The following is a 27,325-nucleotide window of genomic DNA, read 5'->3' as shown; positions in this document are numbered from 1 at the left end:
AGAACCACAAATCGAACCGATCAAATTCGATATTCCCGAACCGCCGGAACCGGGCATTCTTGATGCTCTTCGGCTTTCTATTTTTGGCAAACTTGAAACATGTTTTCTTTCTCTTTATCAACAAAGGTTTTAAGGTATACTTCAACAATATTCACCTTGACTTGAAACCGTGTTGATGCCAATTTAACCGTCAACAACCTTGCTGCTCTTTACCATGATGAAACTCTAATCAATAACTTTTATCAAGTTCAAGACACTCTTGAACCATGATCTCGCTACTGGCATCCACATGATTCTAATCACCTTTTTTGGCCTAGGTAATCTAACAAGCTCACAAGAATGGCTCTTCAACCATCGTTGAATCTACCAGCTTTCGAATGCCTCCCTGAAGGTCTTTGTTTCTGAATTTTGCCACCCTTCAGCCACATTCAAAGCATAACAACCAAGACTAGCATTATCGTCCCTTTGAGGGCTACAATCTCCCTCCTTATCTTATCATGAGTCAAATGATAATTAGAGACCCTTGTAACTAGGGGTGGCAAAACGGGCCGCCCGCCGCCCGCCCCGCCTTATGCCCGCCAAAAAACGAGCGGGGCGGGCATGCCCGCCAAGTAAAATGGGCATAAAAGTCATGCCCGCCCCCGCCAAGATGGCGGGTTGGCGGGCGGCGGGCTTACCCGCTTATTTTTATTTATATTTTTTTAATAGATTAATAGGCTTTTTTTACCTTTTAATTAAACTTTTCACTTATTTTTTAAAACAATTTTTTATAAAAGCAACTTTTTAACAAATTTACTTTTAAAAAATATTACATATATTTATAAATAAATGTATAAAATAAACCACCAAGAATAAAAATTACTAGAATTAACTAAAAAAAGAGCGAGTTTTGGAGGAGAGGCGGGTTTTGGCGGGCGGCGGGCTTTGGCGGGGCGGGTATGGCGGGCGGCGAGTTTTTGCGGGGCGAGCTTTGGCAAGCGGCGGGCCTAAAATCCCAACCCAACCCGCCATTTTTTGGCGGGTGGCGGGTCGGCCCGGCGGGCCACGACCCGTTTTGCCACCCCTACCTGTAACAGTTCCCTCGCTACTACTATTATACATAGTAGGAAACTCGACCTCAAACTAAATTTTCTCTGTTATAGTTTTTAAAAGGTTTATCCCTTATTTTTACTATTCTTCCTCTGAAGCAATTCTCTACCCACCAAGTAAGTTATATTGGCATCAGTACTTCTCCAAAAACTCAATAACAACTCAACGGTCATATGCATTTTTATCAACTGAATAGTAGACGAGCTCATATCATCCCACCAAGTAAGTTGTATTGGCATCAGTACTTCTCCAAAAACTCAATAACAACTCAACGGTCATATGCATTTTTATCAACTGAATAGTAGACGAGCTCATATCATCTCACCATTAAAATTTTATGATGTAGATATGTTACATTGTAGATATGTTACGTTAAATATTGTAAGTCTTCTTTATTTTATTTAAAAAACACTGCCAAAAAATCAAATGTTGTCGTACTTTAAGTTTAGGGTTTGAAAGAAGCCGTGCTTTAGATTAGTGTTTGAAAGAAGTCGTACACAATAGATTTTATGATGTACTATGGATCTATTTTACTAGTTTTCATATGTATGGCAATAATGATTACTATTAGTGACGAATGGTACTATGAGTAAGAACTACTTTTTCAAATGCATGGCAATAGTGACGTATGGTAAATAATGTAGAATATAGGATAACCACAAACTAACAATAATAAAAACAAAATAAAACAAGTGAAAACAAATCACCTCTAGATCAATCATGTAAATTTCTAAATAAAATGCTGCTAACTTATGAGGTTTAACTTGTGAGTTTTCAATGGAAAATCATGTATATTATTTGTAAACTGGTGCTGTAAATTGAGAATAATCATCATTCAATAATAATCAAACTCCTTGAAGGAGATAAAACTGTTGTAAATTGAGAAAATAATCATAATTCAATTGTAATCAAGCTCCTGAAGGAGATAGTGAAAATTGAAGCTTCAGCCACTTCTCTGTGCCATTGTTCCTCCTCCTTTTACAATGACAGCAGTTAGGGGTGTAATCGGATCGGTTTGGACCGGTTTTTGGTCAAAAAAAAGGTCCGAACCAATAATATCTTCATCGGTTTGGTTTGGTTCGGTTTTTAACATTTTTCAAAAATGGAACCGAATCAAACTAATCGGTTTGGTTCGGTTTGGGTTGGTTCGGTTGATCGGTTTTTAATATTTTTTTCAAACATTATATTCATCAATGTATTTTCCAATATTTCATTTTTCGGTATATTTTATACTATTATTTTTTTAAATAATACATTTCATGTCGTTTATTTCATGCTCTAATTTTTCAAACAACTTACAAGTTGTGCTTAAATTCATATATGAAACAATGACATACTTTCATTGAATAATGAAAAAAATTCACTATAAAAGTTGAATCTTGACATCGGAATGTTGGAGATAGATTTGAAAGTTTAACAAATAGAACACAAAAAAACACACATTAATTAACATGTTTCCGCCTTAAATACACAAAAAAAACTATTGTGTAACAAGACTAGAAGGAGTTTTGTTGAAGAAGAAATCAGAAAGGTAAAAACAATATGAAAATTAACGAAGAGAATTTGAACTCGAAGAAGGATACCATAACATATCATAGTGGCGATAGTGAGAGCACTATTTGAGATAGACAACTAGAGTAATTTAGTGAAAGCAAGTTTTTGTGACTTATGATTTTTACTTTATATGTTTTGGAGTTTAGTTCTAAATGCATGTTTTGCTTAAAGGAAGAAAGTAAAAATAAAGATGGAGAATGGTTGGAAAGGTACAAAATTTGAGCTTAATGAAGGGTGGAATAAAGAATTTAGAGCGTAATTACTTCTATTGGTTCGGTTCATCGGTTCGGCGGTTCCTAAAAACTAAAACCGAGAACCAAACCAAACCACATCGGTTTTTATTGGTTCAGTTCGGTTTTAGAACCAAACCATAAACAATCGGTTTTATTTTGGTTTGGTTTGGTTTGGATTTTCGGTTTAATTGGTTTTTTCTGATCCGCTTACACCCCTAACAGCAGTACCCTTGATTTTCTTCTTTGTCCATTTTGCATGATAAATAATTGATAATATGAGAATGATATGATCCCTTGATCCCTGAACGCAGATATCAATCATCCTTCTTAATCTCCAAGAAAGCACCGGATTTAAACTTATTCTGCAATGCTTTTATAGCTAATTCAAGGCGTGCTTGGTCCTGTAACAACATTAGAACGGCTTAGCAGAGAAACTTACATTACATATGTAAAAATTAAAGACAATAAATGTTGAAGTTTAGTTGTACCTTTCCTTTGAAACTTATTATGAGAGATCCATATCTGGCTTTGCGGTAACATCCTAGATGTTTCAAAGAAAAACATTTTTAAAAAACATGGATGATGAATCATATATTGGTAAGACCATCATAACAATTCATAAACTTCATACCAATATAAAGGTCTGGGAATTCTAGACAAAGCTTTGACAGAGGTTGAGCAACTTCAACCTGCAGTTTAGATATCCCAATGGAGTCAGTCGAGTCCGTAAGGAATAAAACTTAAATAAAGACAAAGCACAGAAAACCATAGATGTTGCATACTCTCATTAAAATAAATTGCATTCTGTTGATACCACTAAAAATATTTTCAAGTGAAAAACAAACATGATTTGCACTACCTGATCTAACCAGATTGAAGTTTCAAATTAATAAAGCTAACAGAACGTGCATTAAAAGTGAAAAATAGGCAAGGGCATGCATCATTTCCAATGTACACAGCGGATTTTGTGCTAGCCGCCATAGGCCACAACACCTATTGTATGTATACGATATGTTTCCGCGACTGGCCACAAGGCGTTTATATGGCAGATTTTGGCTGGAAATCAGAATCTGCCATCAGCCACTGAAAGCACTGTCTTCAAACCAAAGGGAATGGGTCATGCCAGATGTATCGTAATATATGAAAGTTAACACATACATCAGATAAATTAGTTGTCATGTGCTTTGATATGAATGGCTCCAGCAATGTTAGTAGGTCACTAGACTTTGTTAATTCAACCAAACAATCCCATTGCTTTTCCATCTCCGAAATGTTTGTTGCATTGAGAATTATTACATTTTGGCACTTCATCTGCAAGAAAAAGACAATATCTCAAACAGGTTGTATTACTTCAACTATTTCATTATATAAAAAACAAGAGTTCGTCACAGAAAATAAATAAATAAATAAACATTTATAAGCTTTCAATGTAAAATAGAACTCCCGATGAATGACAAGAAAATGAAAAAGTTTTCATTAACGAACTTCTAAACACATACCAAGGGTACAGCCAACTTGTCGTGATGCAGTAATTCAGTTATGCCCTCGGGCAATTGAGCCATCTGAAAGATGAAAGACAAAACAGATCAATATACTTACAACTTCCTGTCACATGGCATATTGTGTAATGCAAGCTAAATCTGAGACAATGATGTCTTTCAGACACAAGAGGAAGAAATGTTGCAATCGAGATATGATTGTACCCTTAGATCTCATTGGTGTAAATGATTGTCCTTCTAATATACAACAGGTCAACTTTTTACTGCTTCCCCAACAAAAAAGAATGCAGTGTTTCACAAATTTTCTAGCAGGTAACAACCCTGGGGGACTTGCTCTAAAATGTGGTGTTGAAGAGTTGGGTTAAAACTTGTGATCTTTCCATTTGTGTGTGTACAGTCATGAAAATCATAGGTCTCTACAATCAAACAAGTGCTTTCTTCTATTACAGCGCCACAAATTATAATTTCATACACGCCTCTCTTTTACTCAAATAGAAGCCATATGCTTCAATCAAAGAGTTACATGACTGTGATTTGAATAGAAGATATCGTATGTCAAATGTAATTTTAGTAAAAGGAGAAAATCATCAGGTTAGAGGTGAAAGTTGGAGGCCATAACATGCCCCAAGCCATACAGTTTTAATATCTTCAGTTCATTGTGCCAAATGACAATAAATAGAGGGAGATAAAACCATCAAATTTAAGTGGTGTGGTTGAGAAATGGACGAGAGCCTCAGGTTTTTGTGACAATAAAAAGGCACTACTCAGTCTTGAGAAAATACTCTATGTAGCAAATCGTCATTGTATTAGGCAATATAGAATAGAAGAATTAGCAATGATATCAATAGAAAGAGTGTTGGAGTAGCTCCTAGTGTAGAAAAGATGGCTGAGTCTCAACTGAGGAGATTTGAGCATGAGTGGAGGAAATTTGTAAATTTAGCACTATATAGAGTAAATCAGATGGGGGTAGCTCGGTCACTAGGGGCAAGGAGAGACCAAGAAAAACTAAAGAAAAAACTATCAAGAGAGATTTAGAAGCCAGTGGTTTATATAGACATGACTTATGATAGAACACTATATTGTCGTTTGATCCATGTAGTCGTTCCCACCTAGTGGGACAATGCTTGGTTGTTGTTGTGACAACAACTATATATTGAGAAGCCTGTAAAATGTAATAGAAAGAACTCCTAGGCAAAGACGGCCTCAATACCCAGTCACAAACCCAAAGAACGCAAAAGAAACATCATTGAATTTCCTAAAACAAATAAAAAAAACAATGGTTCACCTCATTCCTATCGCCAATACACTGATCACCAATAATATACCGTAGATATTCTTCAAATTCTTCATCAGGAGCCTACACAAAAAAACTCAATCACCGCACATATAGAGTTGCAATGGTAAATCAAAAGCAGCTGAAAATAAAAGGTAAGCCACCAAGCTGGCATTCCCGTATAAAAACCTATTTAATCAAGTCGGTGGAAAGCTTGACTAAAGTCACACTTTATCTATAAAGAATGCTACGCTAACTTAAGAATCAAGAGCATATTTAAGGAATGATCAAAGTAGCCTCAGATTGTAAAAATTAACAATAACAATTGGAGAAAGGAACGCACCAAACGAACATCAAAAGCTTTTGCAATGCCGGCTAAGGTAACATCTGAATGCAGTGGACCTACACCTCCATATATAAATACCTACAAGCAGGCCAGATGAATAATATGAACCATCGTTTGATTTTCAAGAAATGTCACAACTTTCTAAGCATTTGTATGTTACCATATCAGTCTTAGATTTCTGTCGCTCAACTTCTTCTGCCACAGAATCTATCTGTACAAAACACATGTGCCATAAAAATAAAAATTAAAGCATTAGGTTAATAATGTCTATATTGCAGTTTGCATATGGTCTGTATCCAATCAACTTTTATATCTGCAAAGCAAAACCATTTATAAATACAGAGGTAGGACTTCTATAAAAATGAACTCACATTATTGTGAACTACAGAACAATGCAACACAGACCAACCAATGGAACCCAGCTTCCTACATAAATATGGTCCCAACTGATCCTCAACAATGCCAAACCTGAGCTATGGAGCAGGGTAAAGAATAATAGAACATTAAAAGAGCAGCTGAAGGACAATAAAAAAGCATTCACTGTACTGCACAGCAAGACATGATGGAGATTAAAAGTTTGCGGTTTCATTTATTTTTCTTTCATTAAAAATGCTGTTTGTTCATGAGTATATCCAACTATGACAAGATATAGTAGAAAGCTCGGCAACAAATCAACCAGTAAAAAATCAAAAAATTCAACAGGTTAAACATTGAATATTGATGATCCGAAACTCAAAAAGAGGGATAAATAGTCAGGTATAATTGAAATATCTCCCAATGGAAAATTATAATGCAGATCATACTAGTAAACAGAGCATAGAGTTTCCAAGAGATTCAACATAATCCAATTATCCATGTGATATTCTGGTACTTACAGAATCTCATCTCCCACAGCAATGATTGATGCTGTGAGTGTGCTGTTTTTATGCACATCCAAGCCATTGCTATCAGCAGTAAGTTGTCCACCAGCAGAAGATTTCCTTTTAACCCTCCCTGCCCTCTCTAATCTTCCATCAGAAAGTAAATATGCTGGTTTGAATTTATTGGAAGAATTAATGATGGATAGTAAGGAATTGGGAACAGTGTCGTATATGCTGCCAATTGAAGTATATCTGCACAAGATCATAAAGTTATAATTGCACACTGAAACTATTTGAATAAACACAATCAACTGGAACATAAGATCAACAATGATGGTACGATTAATAAATGCTAGAGACGAAATTGGTTGGGTTATTAAGTGGAGTTTCTTTATTTCATTCAAATGAGATGACAAAGCAAATTTATGAGACTTTGGACGAATTATTAATCACGTAATTCCCTATTTGGGATGAAGTAAAGCGAAAAGGACAAATATGGCATGTGTATTATTAAAATCCAACAATAAGGTAAAACATGCAGATCTATTGAGTATTACCCTTGATCATAAAGGCTGCAATACTTCACTTTGCAAGTTAAAAGGAAGGCCCAGACATCTCTGCAAAGAAATATAAGCAAGTAAATACGATAACAAAATGAAGCAATTAACATTATTAAATGAAAAAGGCTTTCAAACAAGTGAGTGCGAATAACTAATATGGTGAAGAGAGATTTTTTTTCCAGATCGTTATTTATTTACTTATCCAGATGAGAGTTTGAAAAAACAGAGAAGAAACAACATATAACACGGAAGCAAACCTGTATGACCAATCTAAAATCGGATTGACTCTCATGAAAGGTGGCCAACCAGGTGAACTGGGGGAGAATTGTTCTTGGCCAACCTGCAAGGAGGTAGCACACATGTATAAATATATATATGAAAATATTCCAATTGTCATAGAACCATGGTAATCAAAAGTCTTGGTTTACAGCATAAAAAATAATAATTTAGCCTAGGCCATACATTTGACTTTTTCTAAAAACTGTTTTTGGATTAACATATTTAAAAACTTGCCTTTAGACAGTAAAGTGTTCAAATCAAGCTTTTAATAAGCAATTTCAAGATTGTATTTTCAGTTTCATATTTTTTAAAACATCTTCAGGTATATGCATAAGCCTCAGTAGGCACCTTCAGGTTGGTCCAACATGTCAAATATTATGCATGTTTAAAAAGAATAAAGGAGAGAGATCTCCAAATAACGTATACTGTAAAACTACTTATTCACAAGCATTCAATGCTCTTCAAAAGAGATGATTTTGCTCATCTACCCTAATTCCTTTCTCAAAAGCTTAAGTGCTTATCTAGCCTAGATTCCAATTCCTTCTAATAGCTAGATTTGGCACAAATTGAGGAAGCCAGGGTCAGTTTTTCTTTTCTTTGGATAAATTAAAACAATTTTGCGCTACCTATAGAAGAAAATTTGAAATGAGATATATAAACAAACTGTTCCATATATATTAACACATAATAAATGATTATGTTGTATCATTCATAGTGGAATGATATTTATATGAAAGATGCAAAACCTTCAATTTTGCATCTCACTTTTAAATTTTGCTTCTACAGATCCTCAAGCACTTTCAAATAAAATTTAGCTCTCGACAAGCATGCATAAACTTTTGTCCAAAAAAAAACCAATCATGTACAAAACATGGGAATGAAGAGTAGGTGAGAAAATATGCACTTCAAAACAAACCAAAAAAAAAGGTATGTTAAGGTTAAAAACTAAGGATACCGCAGTAGGGTCTCCCATTCGAACTCCAAGGAAAATAGCTCGAATTGGCTTATCTTTCAGCAAAGTCTCCAAACCAGACTTGAAATCTAAGCGGATGGTGTCAATTTGCAAACCATAGCTGCTCAAACAAAAAACATTAGTTGTTTCATCCTTCAGAGAACAACAAGCCTTAACTTCTAAAAGACAACAGAGAAAATAAAAATAAGGGCGGAAAATATCACTTTTCATGTTGGCACAGAGGAAGAAGAAACTTCACTCACGTGGCAGCGGTGTCATAGGTAAATGAGTTGATTTCCGGGAAAGCACTAGGGCTTTCAAAATATATTATTCGAATAGGAAAATCCTTAACATCTCCATTGGCAGCAGCACTATTTTGCCCCACTTTATGCAAGAAATAGCCAGCCCTAAGTAGGTGCAACAAAACCTACAAGCCATAGCTCAACCTCATTATTATTAGACTCAAAGATTCTGTTGAATGACAAAAGATTACACACATTGTAACTCACCGTTGAATCCTTTCCACCATTGAAACTGAAAGCAACCTCCTCAATTCTGTAAGAAGAAATACATTAATTAATAAACGCATACACTGGCAAACTTGCACCACAAATAAAAATGTAAAATAATCTTTTTCGTTTACATGCAAATCCAAGGATGACTTATTGTATACAAAGTAGCATAAAGACAAAAATAAGTAGGGACACCATTCTATGATCCATGGACTTATCCCTAAAACAATCAAGTTAATATCCTTATGAAGTTGTAAGAACTGGTCAATCATTCAGAAAAGGACTGTTTTAAAAGATAACAATTAGCAAAACCCCATACCCTTCTTTCTACACAAACCAACTCAAATACATCAAAGCTATTTCGAGTTTCCCAATTACACGACGAAGTGGAACTTCATGTTCAGACAATTGTTCATTACACATTATTATTTAAAGTTCCAACACAAATTTAGTTGACTATTTGCAAGTCAACAGACAGAATAATTTTTAACAAAGGCCTGTTTGTTCCAACATATATGAATCAAACATCAATCCACATTGAACTCTAATCCATCTTACCAGCCACGAATTCAAATCAAACATCACATAACATTTATTTCCACATTCAATTGAAACCAACAAACCATTGACCAAAGAGCAAATGAATCTAACTCCACAAAAAAACATAAAACTCAAACCTAATTCTAAGAAAGTGTTTAAGACTTACGGATACAAAGCCAAAGCTCTCTGAATAACACTAGTAGCATTATTATACTTAGTCTGAAGTCTTCGATCCTCACAGCCTCTAATCGCTTCATCGATCTCCATGTTGACCAACAGCCACGAAAACCTGAGCAATCAAAAAAAATCAAACACACAATCAAAACAAGTTAGGTTAAGTATCGTAAAGATTGAATAGTATTTTCCATAAAAGCAAACCTGAATTTTCGTCAAAAGGATATCTAACTAAATTCTGTGGAGTGTGATTGTTAGCGAGGAATATGTGCTAGTGGCGAACGATTGTGATGGTTTTGTTGTTTTGTGAATAATAGGATTGGATTGGAAGAAGAAATGAAGATGAAGAAAATTTGTTTGGGTATGTGAGATAGCATAGAATAGAATAAACTAACACTCAACAGAAATGGACCTACTTATATATCCATCATCTATGCTGAATGCGGTTTCTGGTTTTTCAACTCTAAATTTATGAATTGGATCCAAACAGATGCAATCATTCACAAATTTATTAATATTCGCCGTTTATTCCCAAAACTAAATCATTATTTGATTTTTTTTTCTACTAATGGTCAGACAAAAATGTATGGGCGCACCAGAATTTAATTTAAATTTAATATTAATATCTAAATGTTTTTTTAGTCATAAATACCTAAATGTTTTTATATATATATATATATATATATATATATATATATATATATATATATATATATATATATATATATATATATATATATATATATATATATATATATATATAATTTTTTTTATTTACATATTTTGCTATCGATTCAATTAGTATTTAAGTTTTATTGTTGATTCGGTCTTCGCTATTATTTTTCAAACATTGTCTAAAAGATAAGAATTGTTTAGGAAGATTTTTTTAGGAAAAATAATATGTATTGTTTTTTAAGAAGAAAAAAATTATAGTGCTTTCCTTTTATTTTATATTTACTATTAAATATTATATGGGGCAAACGAAAATACCATATATTCTTTTTTGAAAGATTTGTGAAAAAGGAAATACCTTTCTTGCTTGCCGCTTCCATTTTAAGGGTATCAATTTCTTTATTTCACAAATCTCAACATTAAAATTAAAACGTTTTATTTATGTCAACGGTTGCCTGCCTCCTTTTGTAAGAAATAAATAGAGATTTTCGCGGTGCGGTTTTCGCAGTTTTAATTTAAAAAAATTATCCGAACCGCAAAAGAAAAAAAATAAGCAGTTCGGTTTGGTTTGGTTGACTTTTAGAAATAAAATCAAACCAATGGGGTTTGGATTGTTTCGATTTTTTTACAAAAATTTATTGAGCCATACATATACATATAGATGACAACATAATTTTGTATTTAATCATTTATGTGTTATCAATTAACAGCGAAATTCATCATATTTGAATAACAATTCTCCATTTAATATACAAAAATAAGATTAGTTAAAAGTAGAATAAAAAACATAAAATAGTAGCATAAAACAATATCAAAAATATTATAATGAAATAGAAAAAAAAAATGAAAGATTAGAGAAGATGAAAAAGAAAGAGCAGAAGAGATGAGAGATTATATAAGAAGAGGAACATTAAAAACGTAATTGGAAGAGAAAACGGTAGAATAAAAATAATAAGATGAAAAAGAAATAACTTAATAGATGAAAGACTAGAAAAGAATAGGTGATATGTACTCGGAAAAGAAGATGAGAAGAATGTGCAATACCGCTAGGAGAGATTTGAGAAGACTTAAACTGAAACCTTAAGTGTGCGGAAGAGAAAATCATTTGTAATCGTAAAGTTAAGGCATAATATGTTTGAGTTTGGGTTGGATATAGGTTAAGTGAAGTATGGGGCTGTAACATAATGTGGTTCGGTTCGGTTTGGTTCAGCTTGTAAAATTCAAACCGCAAACCGAATCGAATCGTGCGGTTTGTTAAAAAATGACCCAAACACATCCGAATCGAATGTGATTTTTTGCGATTTTAATTTGGTTTGATTCGGTTTTACGGTTTTCTATTGCACTGGTTTGGTTTTGAACACCCCTAAATAAGGATGTCAATTTCTTAAAAGAGTTTGATTTGGATCAAAAATTTAATTCTCATTTCCATAGGAAGGTTTCATAGTCATATAATAAATACTTACTTTTTATCAATTCTTTTAAGATTGATGAATATTTTCAACCTTGAAAAAAATTGCATTGTTTGATTTTATATAAGAGAAAAATAAAAATAACTTTTAATTTTGGGAAAGTATAAATTGTAATTTAATCTTATTTTCTTTATACTTTATTTAGTTGATGAAAAAAATGTAAAAAATAAAAGAAATTAAAAAAAAAAGTGATTGTGTAATATTTTCGTATGAAAGAAAATAAAGAAATAATATTTTTATATATAAATGACATAAATATTCTTAATTAAAAATTTACACGATAAAAAGAATGAACATGAAGTACAATTTTTTTTTTAAGTCCAAGTATTATTGTGTTCTTTCTATTATATCATATATAATAAAGTTCATATTGAAAAATATAAGACAAACAGACAGCAAGTTGTCGTTATTAATTTTTGATGCAAAATAAATTTTCTCGTTATTAATTTTTTATGCAAAATAAATTTTCTTAAAGACTACATCATTGATCTAGGAGATATAACACTGTTATACATAATTCTTTTGACTCTTTATAAGAGATTCATTGCTTTTGATGCTAGAAAATCAGAAGTGTCAAAGGCAAATGGTATGAAAGCATGTAGATTGTCAGAACATGTTTTTTCAAGTTTGACCATTTTACTTGAAGAGGCTTTGAGGGTTGTCTATCCTACAACAAAACCTCCAGTCCTCAGTCTCTCTAGTGGAGAAATCTCTATCAAGTCCACACATGCATGTTTCCCTCCTACCCACCCGTACATTAGAATATTTGTTGGCCTAAGTGTCAATCTCCCCTCATGTGGATCAGTCAAGAAATTCACATGCGTTTCTTTCTTTACAGATACTTCGGTTTGCATTAGTATATCAAATAGGACACCTCTATCAGGTTCATATTTTCATTTAAAGCCTTAAAACTTCTTACGATGAACTGTGTATTCCCTAAATGAATCAAAAATGCCTTGCAAAAAACAGGGAAAACCTCATCAATAAGAGATAAGGAAATCATAAGGTGGTATCTCACGATAGTACGATACTCCACCAATGGTATATGTTGACCTAGTCCATCAATAAGAATAGCAAGGAGAAAGTCATGGGCATGTGCAACTTGCAAACAACCAAAAACGACTTTATTTCCTGTGGTCATGTTAAACTTTACATTCATGTCTTGAACACTTGTACTAAAAATAGCACTTGCCAAAATATGTTGTGCTGTATTTTGTGATATTGGCCCGTGAGAAAAATAAAAATTTTGACATTTGAAAATATGAATTTTGTGTCTCAAATAAAGATAATGGTTAATTAAAATAAAATAGGTATTTTTGGTGATAGCCTGTGAGAAAAATATAGTTTTTGATATTTAAAAATAATTCTTTTACTAATTATAAATAATTTTTTAATAATCATAAAATAATTATGTTTTTGGTTGAGTAAATTTAATGTATTTTATTTTATTCCATTACAAAAATTCAATTTATTTATTTATGTTTAGAATAATAAAAAGAAAAAGAGAAAATCGAGAGAGAAAATGTTACAAAGATAAAAATGGATTCATTATGTATTGTCATGTGTTAGCACATGATAGCCTTGTAATGGTACTAATTGGGAATATTATGTATTTACTTTTTTAACTTTTAGGTATTGCAAATAATTTTTAATCGATGGTTGATAGTTGATGATTCAAATAATAAAAGACAAATATTTTATAGATATTTTCGTTGAACTGAATAAAAAGCTTAATTGTTATGTATTATTGATGTAAAAAAAATGTATACCACCAATACATTTTAACCATTCAATTATATTATTTTAAAAGAAATTAAAATAAAAGTTAAATATTTTAAATTAATCAATGGTTGTGATTAATTTATAAAAAAAAAGTTACATTGTCTCCATATTTCAATTAAAATTTTAAATAAATTAAGATTTGTTTATAATCTATTATAAAAGAGAGAAAATGGATAATACACCAACCGTGTAAATTATTTTTACACTATTAGCCAATAACAACCATGTATCTTGTACAGTCATACTGTAAATTTAAATTTTTTATATAATTTAACAATTTAAAATATTTTAATTGGATAAATGTTAATACTTCTTTGCATCTTTGGGTGGTGTGGTGTGACAGTGCACTACCATTAACTCTATAAAATATTGCATAAATAGTTTATATTTAGAAATTTTACAATAAAATAAAATAAATAATTATGTATTGTTGTGTGTCTATGACCGTTTGAGTGTATCTTTAAATCTAGAGAGAGAGGGTTATATTTACTCCAGCAGTAAGTTATTATAACTTACTCCAAATCTAGACCATTGATTTTTCTCAATTTAATGGTTAAAAATAATAAGTAATAGTTTTCTCTCTCCACATTTAATTACTTATTATTTTTAACCACTAGATTGAAAAGATATATATATATATATATATATATATATATATATATATATATATATATATATATATATATATATATATATATATATATATATATATATGGGACGACTCAAGTGAGAACACTTGGTTATTATGAGAAATGAGAACAATGAATCACGACCATTAAATTTTCATTTTGTTGATTTTAATGGACCAGATTGGTTTCTCTTTCTATGATCCTTAGTATTTATTTTAAATCAACATAGAAAGAGAAACCAATCTGGTCCATTAAAATCAATAAAATCAAAATTTAATGGCCGCGATTCATTGTTCTCATTTCTCATAATAACCAAGTGTTCTCACTCGAGTCGTCCCCTATATATATATATATATATATATATATATATATATATATATATATAGGAGACGACTCAAGTGAGAACACTGGGTTAATGTGAGAAATGAGAACAATTAATCTTATTCATTAAATGATTCATTGAAATTAATGAACAAGATTGATTTCTCTTTCCATAATCCTCTTTATTAGTAACGTATATAATCTTCAAGAAAATTAATTCACATTTTTATTTTAAGAAACAAAATATTTAATTTATTGTTTTTTGGAAATAATGAAAATTGACAGAAAATAATTTTTTTAAAGATGATACATTTTATTTAATAGTTAACCTTTATATTATTTATATTAACTATTTAATTTTAAAATAATTAAAGTTAAATATTCTCATTATTTTTAAGTAACATATTCTCACTAACGTTAAATATTATCATTATTTTTAACGTAACATATTCTCACTAACATTAAATATTCTCATTGTTTTTAAAAATTAAATAGTTTATATAATTAAATACTAAGGTTAATGATTAATATATAATTATATTAATTTTTTTATATGAAAACCAAATATATAATATTTAAATTATAATATAATTATATTAGTAATTTTTAGATAAAAATTATAATTTTTTTTAAGAAATTAAAAACGTAATTGTTGATTTCTCATTCTAATGTCTTTTATATTTGTAATTTATATAACTTTTCTATAATTTAAGATATGTTATATTTTAAGAAATGAAATATTTAAATTGTTGTACTTTTAAAATAATGATATCCTATTGAAAATATTTAGTACTTCTATAAAAAAAACAATTCATATAAATATACTAAGGATTATAATAAATATATAACAATATTATTAATATGCAAATTAATATATGATAATATTTTTACTTTTATTGATTCATAATTATATTAATTTTTATTTTTAAAATATAAATAAATTATATATTTATAATTATATTAGCAGTAAATAATTTGTTGAATGAATATATTATTGTTATTTTTAAATTTGTGATAGTATGATAATATTTATTCAAAGGTTAATTATTAAATAAAATATATCATCAATAAAATTATTTTCTGTCAATTTTTATTATTTCCAAAAAACAATAAATTAAATATTTTGTTTCTTAAAATATAAATGTGAATTAATTTTTTTGAAGATTATATACATTACTAATAAAGAGGACTATGGAAAGAGAAATCAATCTTGTTCATTAATTTCAATGAATCGAAATTTAATGGATAAGATTAATTGTTCTCGTTTCTCACATTAACCAAGTGTTCTCACTTGAGTTGTCCCCTATATATATATATATATATATATATATATATATATATATATATATATATATATATATATATATATATATATATATATATATATAAGCGGGTGTGATTTCGGGTGCGGGTTTCACACCACCCGAACCCAAACCCAGTCAACTCGGGTTTTCACCCGTTGACTCGGGTTCGGGTGCGGGTGGGCCCTGCGAGTCTGGGTTTGCTTGCCATCCCAAGTTCATACAACGCAGAGAATTTGCCAACTAATCTTCTTTAGAAAAAGAAAGAGTTAGCTCATTCAACGCAAAGAATTTGCCAACTAATCTTCTTTAGAAAAAGAAAGAATGCCCTTAAATCTAGCCCATAACCAATCCCAAGAAATCAACTTCGCAATAACAATAATATTACAAGCTCCATTCATACCTCCATTGAACAAAGTGTCATTACAAATCAACAAAATGGCCCAAACAATTGCTAACCAAATAAGAACTCTTGAATTTTTCTTGGATATGCCTTTCAAGGTTATATTAAAAACCAACAGATGATCTTCGATTTCACCTTCAACAATAAAGAGAAAGAGGCAGCCTATCCAAGTAAAGATAAGGTACCAAACCTCAGAAGTAACATGACAAGCAACGAAAAAATGATGATGAGTTTCTTCTGGAGCAAAACATAGAGGAATAACAATGCAATGCACTCTTGAGATAACACCCTGCTATGTCAACTCGTCTCTAGTTTAAAGTCTTTTACGGAGAAGACGCCACACAAATACTTAAATATTTGAAGGGGTATTAGCTCTCCATATGCAATCCAAAGCCGATTTCAAAGAGGATTCTGGAATTGCATCAAAGGGCAGAGTAGAGAGCAAAAAAGAATAGGTCGCTTTGACAGAAAAGGCGTTTGGATCGGTCCACCAAACGAATCTGTTGCGCAAACCTGCTTTAGGAAAAACACCAATCAACATATTGTGCAAATAATTCGCTTTAGTTAAAGGAACTCCTTGCAACAATGGCATATCAGATCCAACAAGATTCCAAATCCAATCATCATTAAGCCAAAAGCCAGCTCTGTAGACTTTCAATCGAGGTCTTTGTAAAAAATCAAACCGAACAAAAAATTGTTTACATAAGGGCTCGTGCACAATCTGACGGTCCCTCTAAAAATAATAGAATTACCACTTCCCAATTTATAAGTAATGCAGTGACGAAACCAATTACTATTATCAGGAAAGAACCTCAAAACAAGCTGCAAATCCTGCCACCAAGGAAAATTTTGATTTGATACAAGGAAAAGCAGAATCCATAATTAAAGCCTTAGGCTATGTTTGGGAGTTTGGAGGGGAAGGGAGGGGAGGGTTTTAGAAAATAGGAAGAATTAGGAGAAAAGGATAAAAAGATTTTGGGTAGGAGGGTTTTGAAGGGTTTGAGTTTATTCATAACACCAAAAACCCCATAAAATGGGGGAACTCAAAAATTGTATTGAAGGATGGTTTTGGAGGGTTTTGGAGGGCTTACATAAATTTTACAAATATCTTTTAGGTTGTTAAAGTATTCTGAAAATTAAAAATTTAGTAATGATAATGACTCTTTTATCATTCTAAACAAAATTATTTTTTCAAAAAATGTCAAATATTTTCCTATATTTTTTTAAAATTTCATTTTTGGAAGCCTTTCCCTCCCCTCCCTTCCAAACTCGCAAACATAGCCTTAATGTCCCCGTATTTAAAAGAGAGAACCTGAAACTATAATGGATCTTCCTCCGATAGAATCCTCCAGGCCCATTTGCATAAGAGCGCACGATTGAACAATTTGCAGTTTTTAATCCTCAGACCTCCCTTCGCTTTGGGGCGGAAAATTGTGGACCAAGCCACCCAATTAATCCTCCTAAGGTTCTCGACTCCATTCCATAAGAAAGCACGCTGAATTTTGATGATTACATTGTGGACTACCTTCAGGTGCTTTATAAAAAGAAAATGAGAACAAAGGTATTGAAATCAAAACTGAGTTAATCAAAGCGACCATTCCTTCCAACGAAATACCTTTCCTTCCTCACAAAGCCAGACTATTTCTTAGTTTTGAGATCACTGGTCCCCAAGTTGACCTTCTCCTAGGGTTCCAGCCAATCGGGGTGCCAAGAAAGGAAAACGAAAGCTGACTTCTTGCACAAGATAAATAATCTGACGCTGCTTTCAAAAATTCCTACTTAACATTGATACCAAAGATCCTACTTTTATGGAAATTAACAGATAAACCAGAAGCGATTTCGAAACCACGCAAGAAAGTTTGGCCACTAACATTGTGTCATCTAGGAATTGTACAATGAAGCTGCTCTGAAAAAGAAAACGGTTGAAAAAAATTCATCGCGCAAGCGTTTTCTTCAAACCAGCTAACCCATCACTCATATGTCGTTTCATCTCTCACAATTGATATTTCATTGAATAAATTCAAATAATAAAAGACAAATATTTTATAGATATTTTTATTGAACTGAATAAAGAGTTTAATTGTTATGTATTATTTCATGTAAATTTTTTTTTACCATAAATACCTTTTAACCATTCAATTATATTATTTAAAAATAAATAAAATAAAAGTTAAATATTTTAAATTAATCAACGGGATTGATATAAAAAAATTTACACTGTCACGTATTTCAATTAAAATTTTGAATAAATTAAAATTTGTTTACTATCTATTATAAAATAGAAAAAAAAAATAATAATGCACTACCAATAACAACACTGTATCTTATATAGTTACACTGGACATTTTAAATTAATTGTATGATTTTATATTTTAAAATATTTTGGTTGAATATTTCCTTACATCTTTAGATGACAGTGCACTATCATTATCTCTATAAAATATTGTATAAATAATTTATGTTTAGAAATTTCACAATAAAATAGCATAAATAAATAAATATATATATATATATATATATATATATTGTTGCGTGTCTTTGACCGTTTGAGTGTATCTTTAAATATTTGATGTCCTTTTTACAATTTTTTTATTATTCCTATCAATTTAACTCTCAATTTATTGAATTTTCCTTTTTTTTTCTAAACCAAACTGCGACGCTATTTTTCTTCTCCCTCGCTTCGCTTCGGTGCAGTGCCACTCACACTACACACTACCCAACAGGTTTTTCCTTTCTTTCCATTTCCCTTTCGATTTTCAATCCCCAAACCCTAATATTCACAACGCCATTCCTCAACTCATATTCACCCTCACTGTAAACACTGAGTTCTTTATCAATCCATTCTTTTCTTGATGAAATAATTCCTAATATTCTTGATCTTTTTTGCTTTGTTATGATGAATGTTGTTTACTGCTTCAGTTTTATTGAAATGATGACAGTGTTGCATTGAAAAAAATTGAATTATATTCAATTGCTGGAAAAAAAATTGTGGCCATGAAATTCAAGGTGGTTTCTTGTGTTGGTTTATTTTGATGGCTAGGTTTTGTGAGTTGGTAACATTGACTGTGTAGTTTACAAGTCAAAGAAATGGGATAGGGTTTATTTGTATGTTTGATTTGAGGTGCTGTATTGTGCAAACGGTCTCTGACTGCGAAAACTGTCGCGACAAAACAGTATCACCGTTTTTATGTTTAAGAATGAATTATGGTTAATTCACGCCACGACGACCGCATTCAGTGTCGCAACACCTGTTCCGACCGAAATGTTACATTTGTGTGACCGCGACCGAAATGTTTCCTTTAGGCAACCGCGACCGTTTTTTAAAACCTTTGTGCTTGTGAATTATTGGTTCATCATCAATGTATGTATTGTTCGAATAAAAAAATGTTACCATGTTGCTGTCACAACAATAGTGAGGGATCAAGGTTTCCTGCTGTTGGGATATTCTGATTTGGTGTTGTCAATATGTTGGTGATAATTTGTGCGAGATCGAACGGTATGGACTTTGTGATCGGTATTTTGGGTTTTCAGAAAAGTAGAATCTTCCTATTCGCAGCTGCGGGGGAATCCATGTTTTGGAAACTTCAATCCTCATAATTGCTTTGACTGTGATCGTTTTGCCCTCTGAGGAAAGGGATGCTTTCCTGAACCCTGAGTATAAAAAATGATTTCTACAGTTAATGAGAATTCTGCAGTTTATATTGCAAAATGCGCGTGATTTATTATGAATGCATGTGCATGTTACATCAACTATTGATTTATTCAGTAATGGTTTGGGATTGTTTACTTTACCTTGTAAATGAATTGTGCTTACTTTAGAAGAGTCAAATCCACTCTAAATTGTGTTTGTTCGCTGGAATTTTTAGTTCCTGAGTAATTTGGCTTTTGGAATTGAGAAATAGACTTTGTATTTACAATTGTTAGTTTTGAATGTGAAATTTAGAGGCCGAATAGTATTCTTTCATTTGGCCGCATCCTACTGGTACACAGTTTAGTTCTATAGTATGGCCTAAATGGTACTTCATTTTCAATTGCTTAACTAGAAGCTCTTTTGCATGAGTGCCAGATCTCCTAAAAACATTAACTTTTATGTCGTGGCCTTCGGATGATTGTATAGTTTATATTCATATAGCATGAGTGGAAAGCTTTCCCTCTAATAGAGTATTTTTTTCTACACAGGCTAGTAGTTTAGAAGGCAATGCTATAAGGCTCTCCATAGAAGATGGAAGAGATCGGTTGTAGTTCAAATGCCCACCAGAATGACTCTTCACGGGGCTTGCATGATGCCAGCAAAAGTAATTTGACTGAGAAAGAAGACTTTGTAAACCATGGTATGCTCTTTTCTGACACATTTCACCGATAGTTCTACTTTAAAAACATAAGAGTTAGCATGCATTGGCAAACAGTATCTCTCTCATCTCATGCATTGAGTTTTTTTTTGGGTATTTAAGCAAATTGAACTTAGACAAATCCGCAACATGATTTGCGTGTTTGTTTTTAACTTTAAATTAATAGATTTTGCATGCCTCAAGAGAGTAACATTTTAGAAAATTTAGTCCTTTGTTTTTCTTTGTTTCCTAGATAAGTCACGAGGCAACTTGCATATAGTGTATGCCTGTGGCTTCCTAGTAGAAAAATTAGAATATGTGAAAATAATAATATATGGAATATGAAATCATTTCGAAAATATGAAATATATTTAAAAAAATTATTGCATTTTGATGTTGACTTGTGTGAGACTCTTCTTAATGATCGATTTCTCCTCTGTCAAATGCAGTACAGTATTAGGCCTCTTAGAATATTCTCAACTATATTCTTGTTCTCATGCAGCTGAGATAGCATGGAATAAAATGAGGAAAGAATGGGTTGGTGATCAGTCAAAGAAATTACATAGACCATCTAAAGATTCAACTATATGGTACTTGCATATTTTGGATTTTCATCTATTCTCTTAATATGACTGTTAAAAATAGGGGTTCTTCATTCAGAAATGTAGGCGTCAACTAAATCGAACAATCAAGATTTCTATGGATAAGTTTATTGACTACTTTGTGAATTGATTCCGTATTTTAGAAAATGAAAGCTATCTCTTAACTGTGCCTCTTAGCACTATACATGTATGATGTATATCATGTTTTTCATTGTCTGGCTTGTCAATATTATGCGGAAACTTTTACTTCAGTAAACCTGTACATGTTGCAATAGCTCAACATTGGTCCTGACTGTACCTTTCTATGAGAATCCATAATTCCATATCATGTTTACCAAAATTAACCGAGTCATCTCTTTCAGCCTGACAGCAAGTTCAGACGACATGCTTTTCTCTAGAGAACCTTTCCATCCGCCTATACCATTACCTGTAAGTTCTGTGAGACATATTCTTTCCTTTTCAAATTGGAAATGCATTATATGAAAAAGTTATTTCGGTATGTTTGGGTTATGCAGGCGATGGTAGGCTATTTTGTTAAAATTTGGGAAGAGCAAGGTCTTGTTGAAAAAGCTAACAGGTAATATTCTGCTGTAAATTTCAGTAAGAATCTTGGATGATTTTATGTGCAAAGAAGCCATTACAAGCACATTGATTTTATGTGCAAAGAAGCCATTACAAGCACATTGCTGAGAGTGAGACAGACCCTTTAACATGAGATTGGTTGAAGTCATTGAATGATAATATTGTTATCGGTTCTGTTGGCATCCAAATAAGCTAGCTTATTAGCAGTTTCTGCCTGCCACAAGGTCGATTTTTTGGGTCGTTTGTGTCTGGCTAAACATTAATATTTCAGTTACTTTTTTTATTTTACATTTTTGAACTTGAATGTGTTCTGCATCATTACAAAGTAGGCAATCTCAGTATTTTGATGAAGTTTTAAATGAAAAAAAAGTTGAATTCACACGGTTGTTCATTCGCTTTCTGACGCAACTGTATTCAACTTTGACTAATCACAAGTCTAAAAGCGCCCAAGTCGCGTAAAAGTAGTAGTAGCCAAGGGTTTTTGAAGCATAATGCTGCTGGTGCAATACACTCAATGGCTCAGAGTCATACTTCACTAATTCTTCAATTTGCATCTTCGTTGTGTTCGGATTTAATTGAATTGGGATACATGGCCCTTATGAGAAATATATACAATTGACTAAGGTAGCTGACAAGTATATGGATCCGTTGCGGTAGCTGTAGAGTCGTTGATTGAGTACAGGCGACTGCAGTTTGACACTCAAATCCCACTTTCAGTGCTACTGAGTACTGACAAGTTGCTCGCATTTTTCATATTTGCATGGGTCCTTGCACTTGTCTGAACCAATGGTCGTTTCAGTCGACCAAAAATATTCTACAGAACTAGGGGTGGTAAAATTATGTTTCGTAACAATTAACTTGAGAGTTGTTTGGATAAGGGAATTGAAATTTTTTAAGAAAATTTAAATTCTCAGCAGTTCAAATGATTTAACTAAAATTTATTTATTTTTAAATATTGTTAGAATAGAGTATTAAAAAACTTCTTTGTTAAATTTATTGGGTCATTTTTACAAAATTTAAAATTTTGAAAAAAGGGAATAAGTCGCAATTTTTGAAAAATTAAAAGACTAATTTATAAAATTTTGAAATTATTAAGGACCAAATTGCAAAAAATTTAGGTCAATTTTAAATTTTTTTGAAAATATGATGATCAACTTGCAAAATTTAAAACAACCGGTAACAAACCCGTGCATATGCACAGGTTCTGTTCTGTTACGCGCATTTGGATACATCATTTATTTTAAACAAAATGTTAAAAAAATATTTATATAAATAATTGATTATTTTGTATATAAAAATATTTAGATCAATAATAGATTTTTTTTCGTATATCATTTTTGGATACCTTTTTCGTATATAAAAATATGTAGATCAATAATAGATTTTTTTTCTTGTATACAGACTTCAATATTAAATTTTTCGTATATAAAAATATTTAAATCAATAGTAGATTTTTTTCCGTATACGATTATTTTATCAAAAATATTTGATCATAAATACCATTTCTCGTATATAAAAATATTTATATAAATAATAGATTTTTTCTGTATACAGACTTCATTTTGTCTAGGTGTCATTTTTAAAAATATTTTGATCAATAGTAAATTTCGTATATAAAAATATTTAGATTAATAGTAGATTTTTTCTGTATACCATTTTTAATAAAAAATATTTGGATCATAAATAATATTTTTCGTAAATAGTATACAAATATTATTTTTGTTTTGGTATCATTTACAAAAATATTTGGATCAATATTAAATTTTCATATATAAAAATATTTAGATCAATAATAGATTTTTTGGCCTATGCCACTTTTGAATAAAAAATATTTGGATCAAAAATAACATTTTTCGTATATAAAATATATAAATCTATAACAGACGTTTTTCCCGTATAAAGACTTCATTTTTGTTTAGGTATCATTTAGAAAAATATTTGGATCAATAATAAATTTCGTATATAAAATAATTTAAATCAATAGTAGATTTTTTCCCGTATACTTTTTTTGAGTAAAAAATATTTGGTTCATAAATATCATTTTTCATAAATAATAGATTTTTTCCATACACAAATATTATTTTTGTTTAGGTATCATTTACAAAAATATTTGGATTAATATTAAATTTTTCGTATATAAAGTATTTAGCACTAGTAAATTTTTTGAATAAATTTTTTCCATAAACCATTTTTGAATAAAAATATTTGGATCCTAAATACCATTTTTCGTATATAAAAATATATAGATCAATAATATATATTTTTTTGTGAAAGAAAGAAGTGAGAAAGTGATGAAAGAGAAAAAAATAGAGAATGGAGAGAGATTTGATAAGTTTGATAAAATATGAAGGTTGTATTATTTTAATAATAAAATTAAGAACTTTATTGTACATAGACAAAATAAAGACAATTTTAATGCGGTGGCAAAAAAGTAAATAAGGGTATTGTAGACTTTTCCACAACCATTAATTTTCTTATATTATAGATAAAAACAACCAATTTGACATTCACTTATAAGGGTGTTTGCGAGTCGGTTTGGTTTGGTTTAAAGAAAATCAAATATTCAAACTGATAAAAAATATATGAATTAGTTTGTATTGGATTTGTACCTTTTTGCTACAAAGCTCAAATAGGACCAAATTGAAAAACAACAGGTTGGTTTGAGTTGGATTGACCAGATACATTATAAACAATTGTGCAAAAATATTTATTTAAAATATCTAATTTGTTTCAGAGACATTTCGTTTTAAAAAATATCTAATTTGCATCAAGCAAATGTGTTTGTCCCTTTAAGTTGTGTGGTTATCCGTTGTTAAATAACAAATAACGATTTAATGTGATATGTGGATTACATAACCATGACATGTGTGAAAAGTTATCCGAGCATCCAATTGCATGTCGCGTCATGCTGGCAGAGAATGAAATTATTTCTAACATGACATTGAATATGGTGTAACCGAAAAACATACTTGCAACTTTGAAACATCAAAGACCCGAAAACATATCAAATATCAGGCAAGTCTACAATATTTGGGCCCATAATAACAAGGCGCTGAGTGGGGGTATAACTGAAATGCAAATATGCAATCACTCTTGAAGTTTGTGGACGATAACAGTTATGTATCTATGTATCGAACATGAGAGGATGAAATAAGCGTTAGAGATATATTTTAGGCTCACCTTGATTCCATCAAGTTGTTCAATACATTTTCTATTGTGCTCATCATTGATTCAACGTATAAGACCAATAAGTACATGCTTCCACTATTGAAAATTGTTGGTGTTACCTCTAATGAGAAGAGTTATTATGTTGGCTTTGCATTTCTAGAGACCAAAAAAAGGAAAATATTATTTGGGCATTAGAGTTGTGTCGGGGAATGTTGAACGACAAAGAAGACGTGCTGAAAGTAATTGTCATCGATCGTGATACCGCTTTGATGAATTCAGTTGCAAATGTCTTTCCTACTTCTTACGCATTACTGTGTAGGTATCATATAACAATGAATGTGAGAAGTCAGGTTAAACTCGCTGTAAGGAAGAAAAAGATAAAGGCCAGAGATGAAAAAAATGGTCAAGGTGGCCATGATAGTGAAAAAAATAATGGATGTATGGAATGTTGTAATAAATTTTTCTATAAAAGAGCCATATGTCTATATTTTAAACATTTCAGGAAAGTTTGTGAAAATATTTAGATTTATTGAAATGTGTTCAAAGTACAATTATGGACCAGGTGAAGGAGATGATTGTTTGTGCTTGGACCAAGCAGGTTAGACACCTTGGAAAGATAACAACTAACCGAGTTGAGTCTGCTCATGCTACATTAAAGAATTAGTTGGGAATACATGAACTAATAATTGAGTCTTCCCATGACTAATTTCGTTACATGTTTAAATTTTCCAAAAAAAATTGCATTTCAATAAACGTTCTATTTCTTAATGTTCCAGAATTTTATTTTGTTCTAAGTGGTTCCGGAAATACATCTTCGGAATAACATAATAGGGTGGTACCGGAGATGCATTTTTGGAACATCCCCTCCGTCATACCCCAAATTTTGACCCTAAGATCCCACTCAATTTTGCAAGAGTTTGATCTCCATCATCTCATCCATCACTCATCCAGAAGATCCTCATGCATCATTTAATATTACTAACCATTCAAAATACAAAAAATATGCTTTGATTTGTTTGCATTTGTTTCAAGGTAGGTGGGATTAAGGAGCTCAAGTGATCAGGTTTTTGTGACTCTCAAAGGGAGTCAAGTTTCTCATATGATCAAGTGATTTCCCTCAGCAATATTTAAGTCCAAGTGTGCCTCAATTCAAGATCATCAACTTTCAAAATCTTCTAGTGCACAAAATAAGGTTTTGACCTAATTCATTGGAAGGGTTGACTTTTGACTCAAAACATGATTTAAGGTACTCAAGCACTTCATTATAGCCCACTCACGTGATCCATTTGGCTAGAGGAGCTTGATTCATTGATTTTGAAAAGATTGCAATTCAATTGGAAAAAAGTCAATTGTCCAGGAATCAACTTTAACTTTTGGTATTTTTGGTCAACCATAGACTTTTAAGGTCAAGGAACATGAAAATATGATTGATAAAACAATTTGATCAAGTGGAATCAATAAATTTGAAGTTACTTGCAAAAGGGACAAAAGTGAAGAATTTGAAAAATCCACTAAGTCCACAAAAATCATGTTTAAGTAACCAACTTTGAAAGCTCATAACTTCTTCATCAAGTCACCATTTTTCATGCTCCAAAGATCAAATTGAAGACCTCATTTTATACTATAACTTTGTCCTAGAGAATGGATTTCAAAAAAATGCATGGATTGATTAAAATGGAGTCTAAATTTGTAAAAATTCAAGCACTTAGAAAAATTTCTAAGTGTCAAAAGAAGCTTGTTTTTTTTCAAAGTTGGTAGGCATTTTTCTCCATGATCCAAGTTGAATTTCTTTAAGTATCCAACATAAAAGTTGTAGAGGGTGATCTAAGCTTTCCAAAAAGTCCAAGAGCATGAATTTATCATGTGTGAGCTAAGAGAATCTAATTTGTGAGGATGGAACCATGAAGTTGTTCTTGAGGACCATTTCCATGTTCAACCAAGTTTCAAATCTCAAACCATTCCTTTACTAATCAGTTTGCAGACCTCCAAAATCTTGACGTAATCTGATCTCTACACCATTAATTGAAGCATTATCCAAGTGGTTAAGGGTTTATCCATCAAAACATTCCATTTTTGCACTCAAGGCACCATTGTCGTTCTTGAAAAGTCACTTTAATCACAAAACTTTAAGCATTGAGCCCATACTTGGTTGCTTCTTATCAAAAAATATTTTAGAACCAAGAAGAAACCATCTACA

The 27,325-nt window shown here is 31.3% G+C and overlaps 2 protein-coding genes across 6 annotated transcripts; one reads left to right on the top strand and one right to left on the bottom strand.

Annotated features, from left to right (window-relative positions):
• Positions 1-1,860: 1,860 nt before the first annotated feature.
• On the bottom strand, positions 1,861-10,361 carry LOC131610231 (uncharacterized). 2 transcript variants are annotated; one of them, XR_009286421.1, is made up of 18 exons: positions 10,076-10,361; positions 9,864-9,986; positions 9,155-9,200; positions 8,909-9,072; positions 8,649-8,766; positions 7,672-7,754; positions 7,412-7,471; positions 6,870-7,106; positions 6,366-6,462; positions 6,155-6,205; positions 5,992-6,072; positions 5,661-5,732; positions 4,376-4,438; positions 4,035-4,187; positions 3,508-3,565; positions 3,365-3,417; positions 3,103-3,277; positions 1,861-2,083 (listed from the first exon to the last, which is right to left on the bottom strand). XR_009286421.1 is itself a non-coding variant. In XM_058882124.1 (17 exons), the coding sequence occupies exons 2-17, from the start codon at positions 9,962-9,964 to the stop codon at positions 3,191-3,193; spliced, it is 1,524 nt and encodes a 507-aa protein (XP_058738107.1). In that variant the 5' UTR covers positions 9,965-9,986; positions 10,076-10,361; the 3' UTR covers positions 2,845-3,190. The 2 variants fall into 2 exon arrangements, 1 of the variants encoding a protein (XP_058738107.1); XM_058882124.1 differs by lacking the exon at positions 1,861-2,083 and having other exon boundaries at positions 2,845-3,277.
• An 8,691-nt stretch (positions 10,362-19,052) lies between these two features.
• LOC131612561 (uncharacterized) lies at positions 19,053-22,264 on the top strand. 4 transcript variants are annotated; one of them, XM_058884331.1, is made up of 5 exons: positions 19,053-19,171; positions 20,628-20,779; positions 21,279-21,366; positions 21,741-21,807; positions 21,894-22,264. In XM_058884331.1, the coding sequence occupies exons 2-5, from the start codon at positions 20,671-20,673 to the stop codon at positions 21,957-21,959; spliced, it is 330 nt and encodes a 109-aa protein (XP_058740314.1). In that variant the 5' UTR covers positions 19,053-19,171; positions 20,628-20,670; the 3' UTR covers positions 21,960-22,264. The 4 variants fall into 4 exon arrangements, with proteins under 4 accessions (XP_058740314.1, XP_058740316.1, XP_058740317.1 ...); XM_058884333.1 differs by having other exon boundaries at positions 19,106-19,170; positions 20,624-20,779; XM_058884334.1 differs by having other exon boundaries at positions 19,142-19,262.
• The last annotated feature ends 5,061 nt before the right edge of the window (positions 22,265-27,325 follow it).

The sequence above is a fragment of the Vicia villosa genome, linkage group LG6 (genome assembly GCF_029867415.1).
Source record: "Vicia villosa cultivar HV-30 ecotype Madison, WI linkage group LG6, Vvil1.0, whole genome shotgun sequence".
Classification (NCBI taxonomy): domain Eukaryota; kingdom Viridiplantae; phylum Streptophyta; class Magnoliopsida; order Fabales; family Fabaceae; genus Vicia; species Vicia villosa.
This window is presented reverse-complemented; position numbering and strand designations above follow the sequence as displayed.

What these genes read in the sequence shown, in the direction of transcription:
- LOC131610231 (XM_058882124.1), bottom strand. Translation starts at nt 9,964, where the DNA reads ATGGAGATCGATGAAGCGATTAGAGGCTGTGAGGATCGAAGACTTCAG. An exon ending in ATTTTAGATTGGTCATACAG is followed by an intron (nt 7,472 to 7,671) that starts GTTTGCTTCCGT and finishes ATTTCTTTGCAG; the next exon opens with AGATGTCTGGGCCTTCCTTT. An exon ending in GTTCTGTAGTTCACAATAAT is followed by an intron (nt 6,206 to 6,365) that starts GTGAGTTCATTT and finishes TGTTTTGTACAG; the next exon opens with ATAGATTCTGTGGCAGAAGA.
- LOC131612561 (XM_058884331.1), top strand. Translation starts at nt 20,671, where the DNA reads ATGGAAGAGATCGGTTGTAGTTCAAATGCCCACCAGAATGACTCTTCA. An exon ending in AGAAGACTTTGTAAACCATG is followed by an intron (nt 20,780 to 21,278) that starts GTATGCTCTTTT and finishes GTTCTCATGCAG; the next exon opens with CTGAGATAGCATGGAATAAA. An exon ending in ATCCGCCTATACCATTACCT is followed by an intron (nt 21,808 to 21,893) that starts GTAAGTTCTGTG and finishes TGGGTTATGCAG; the next exon opens with GCGATGGTAGGCTATTTTGT.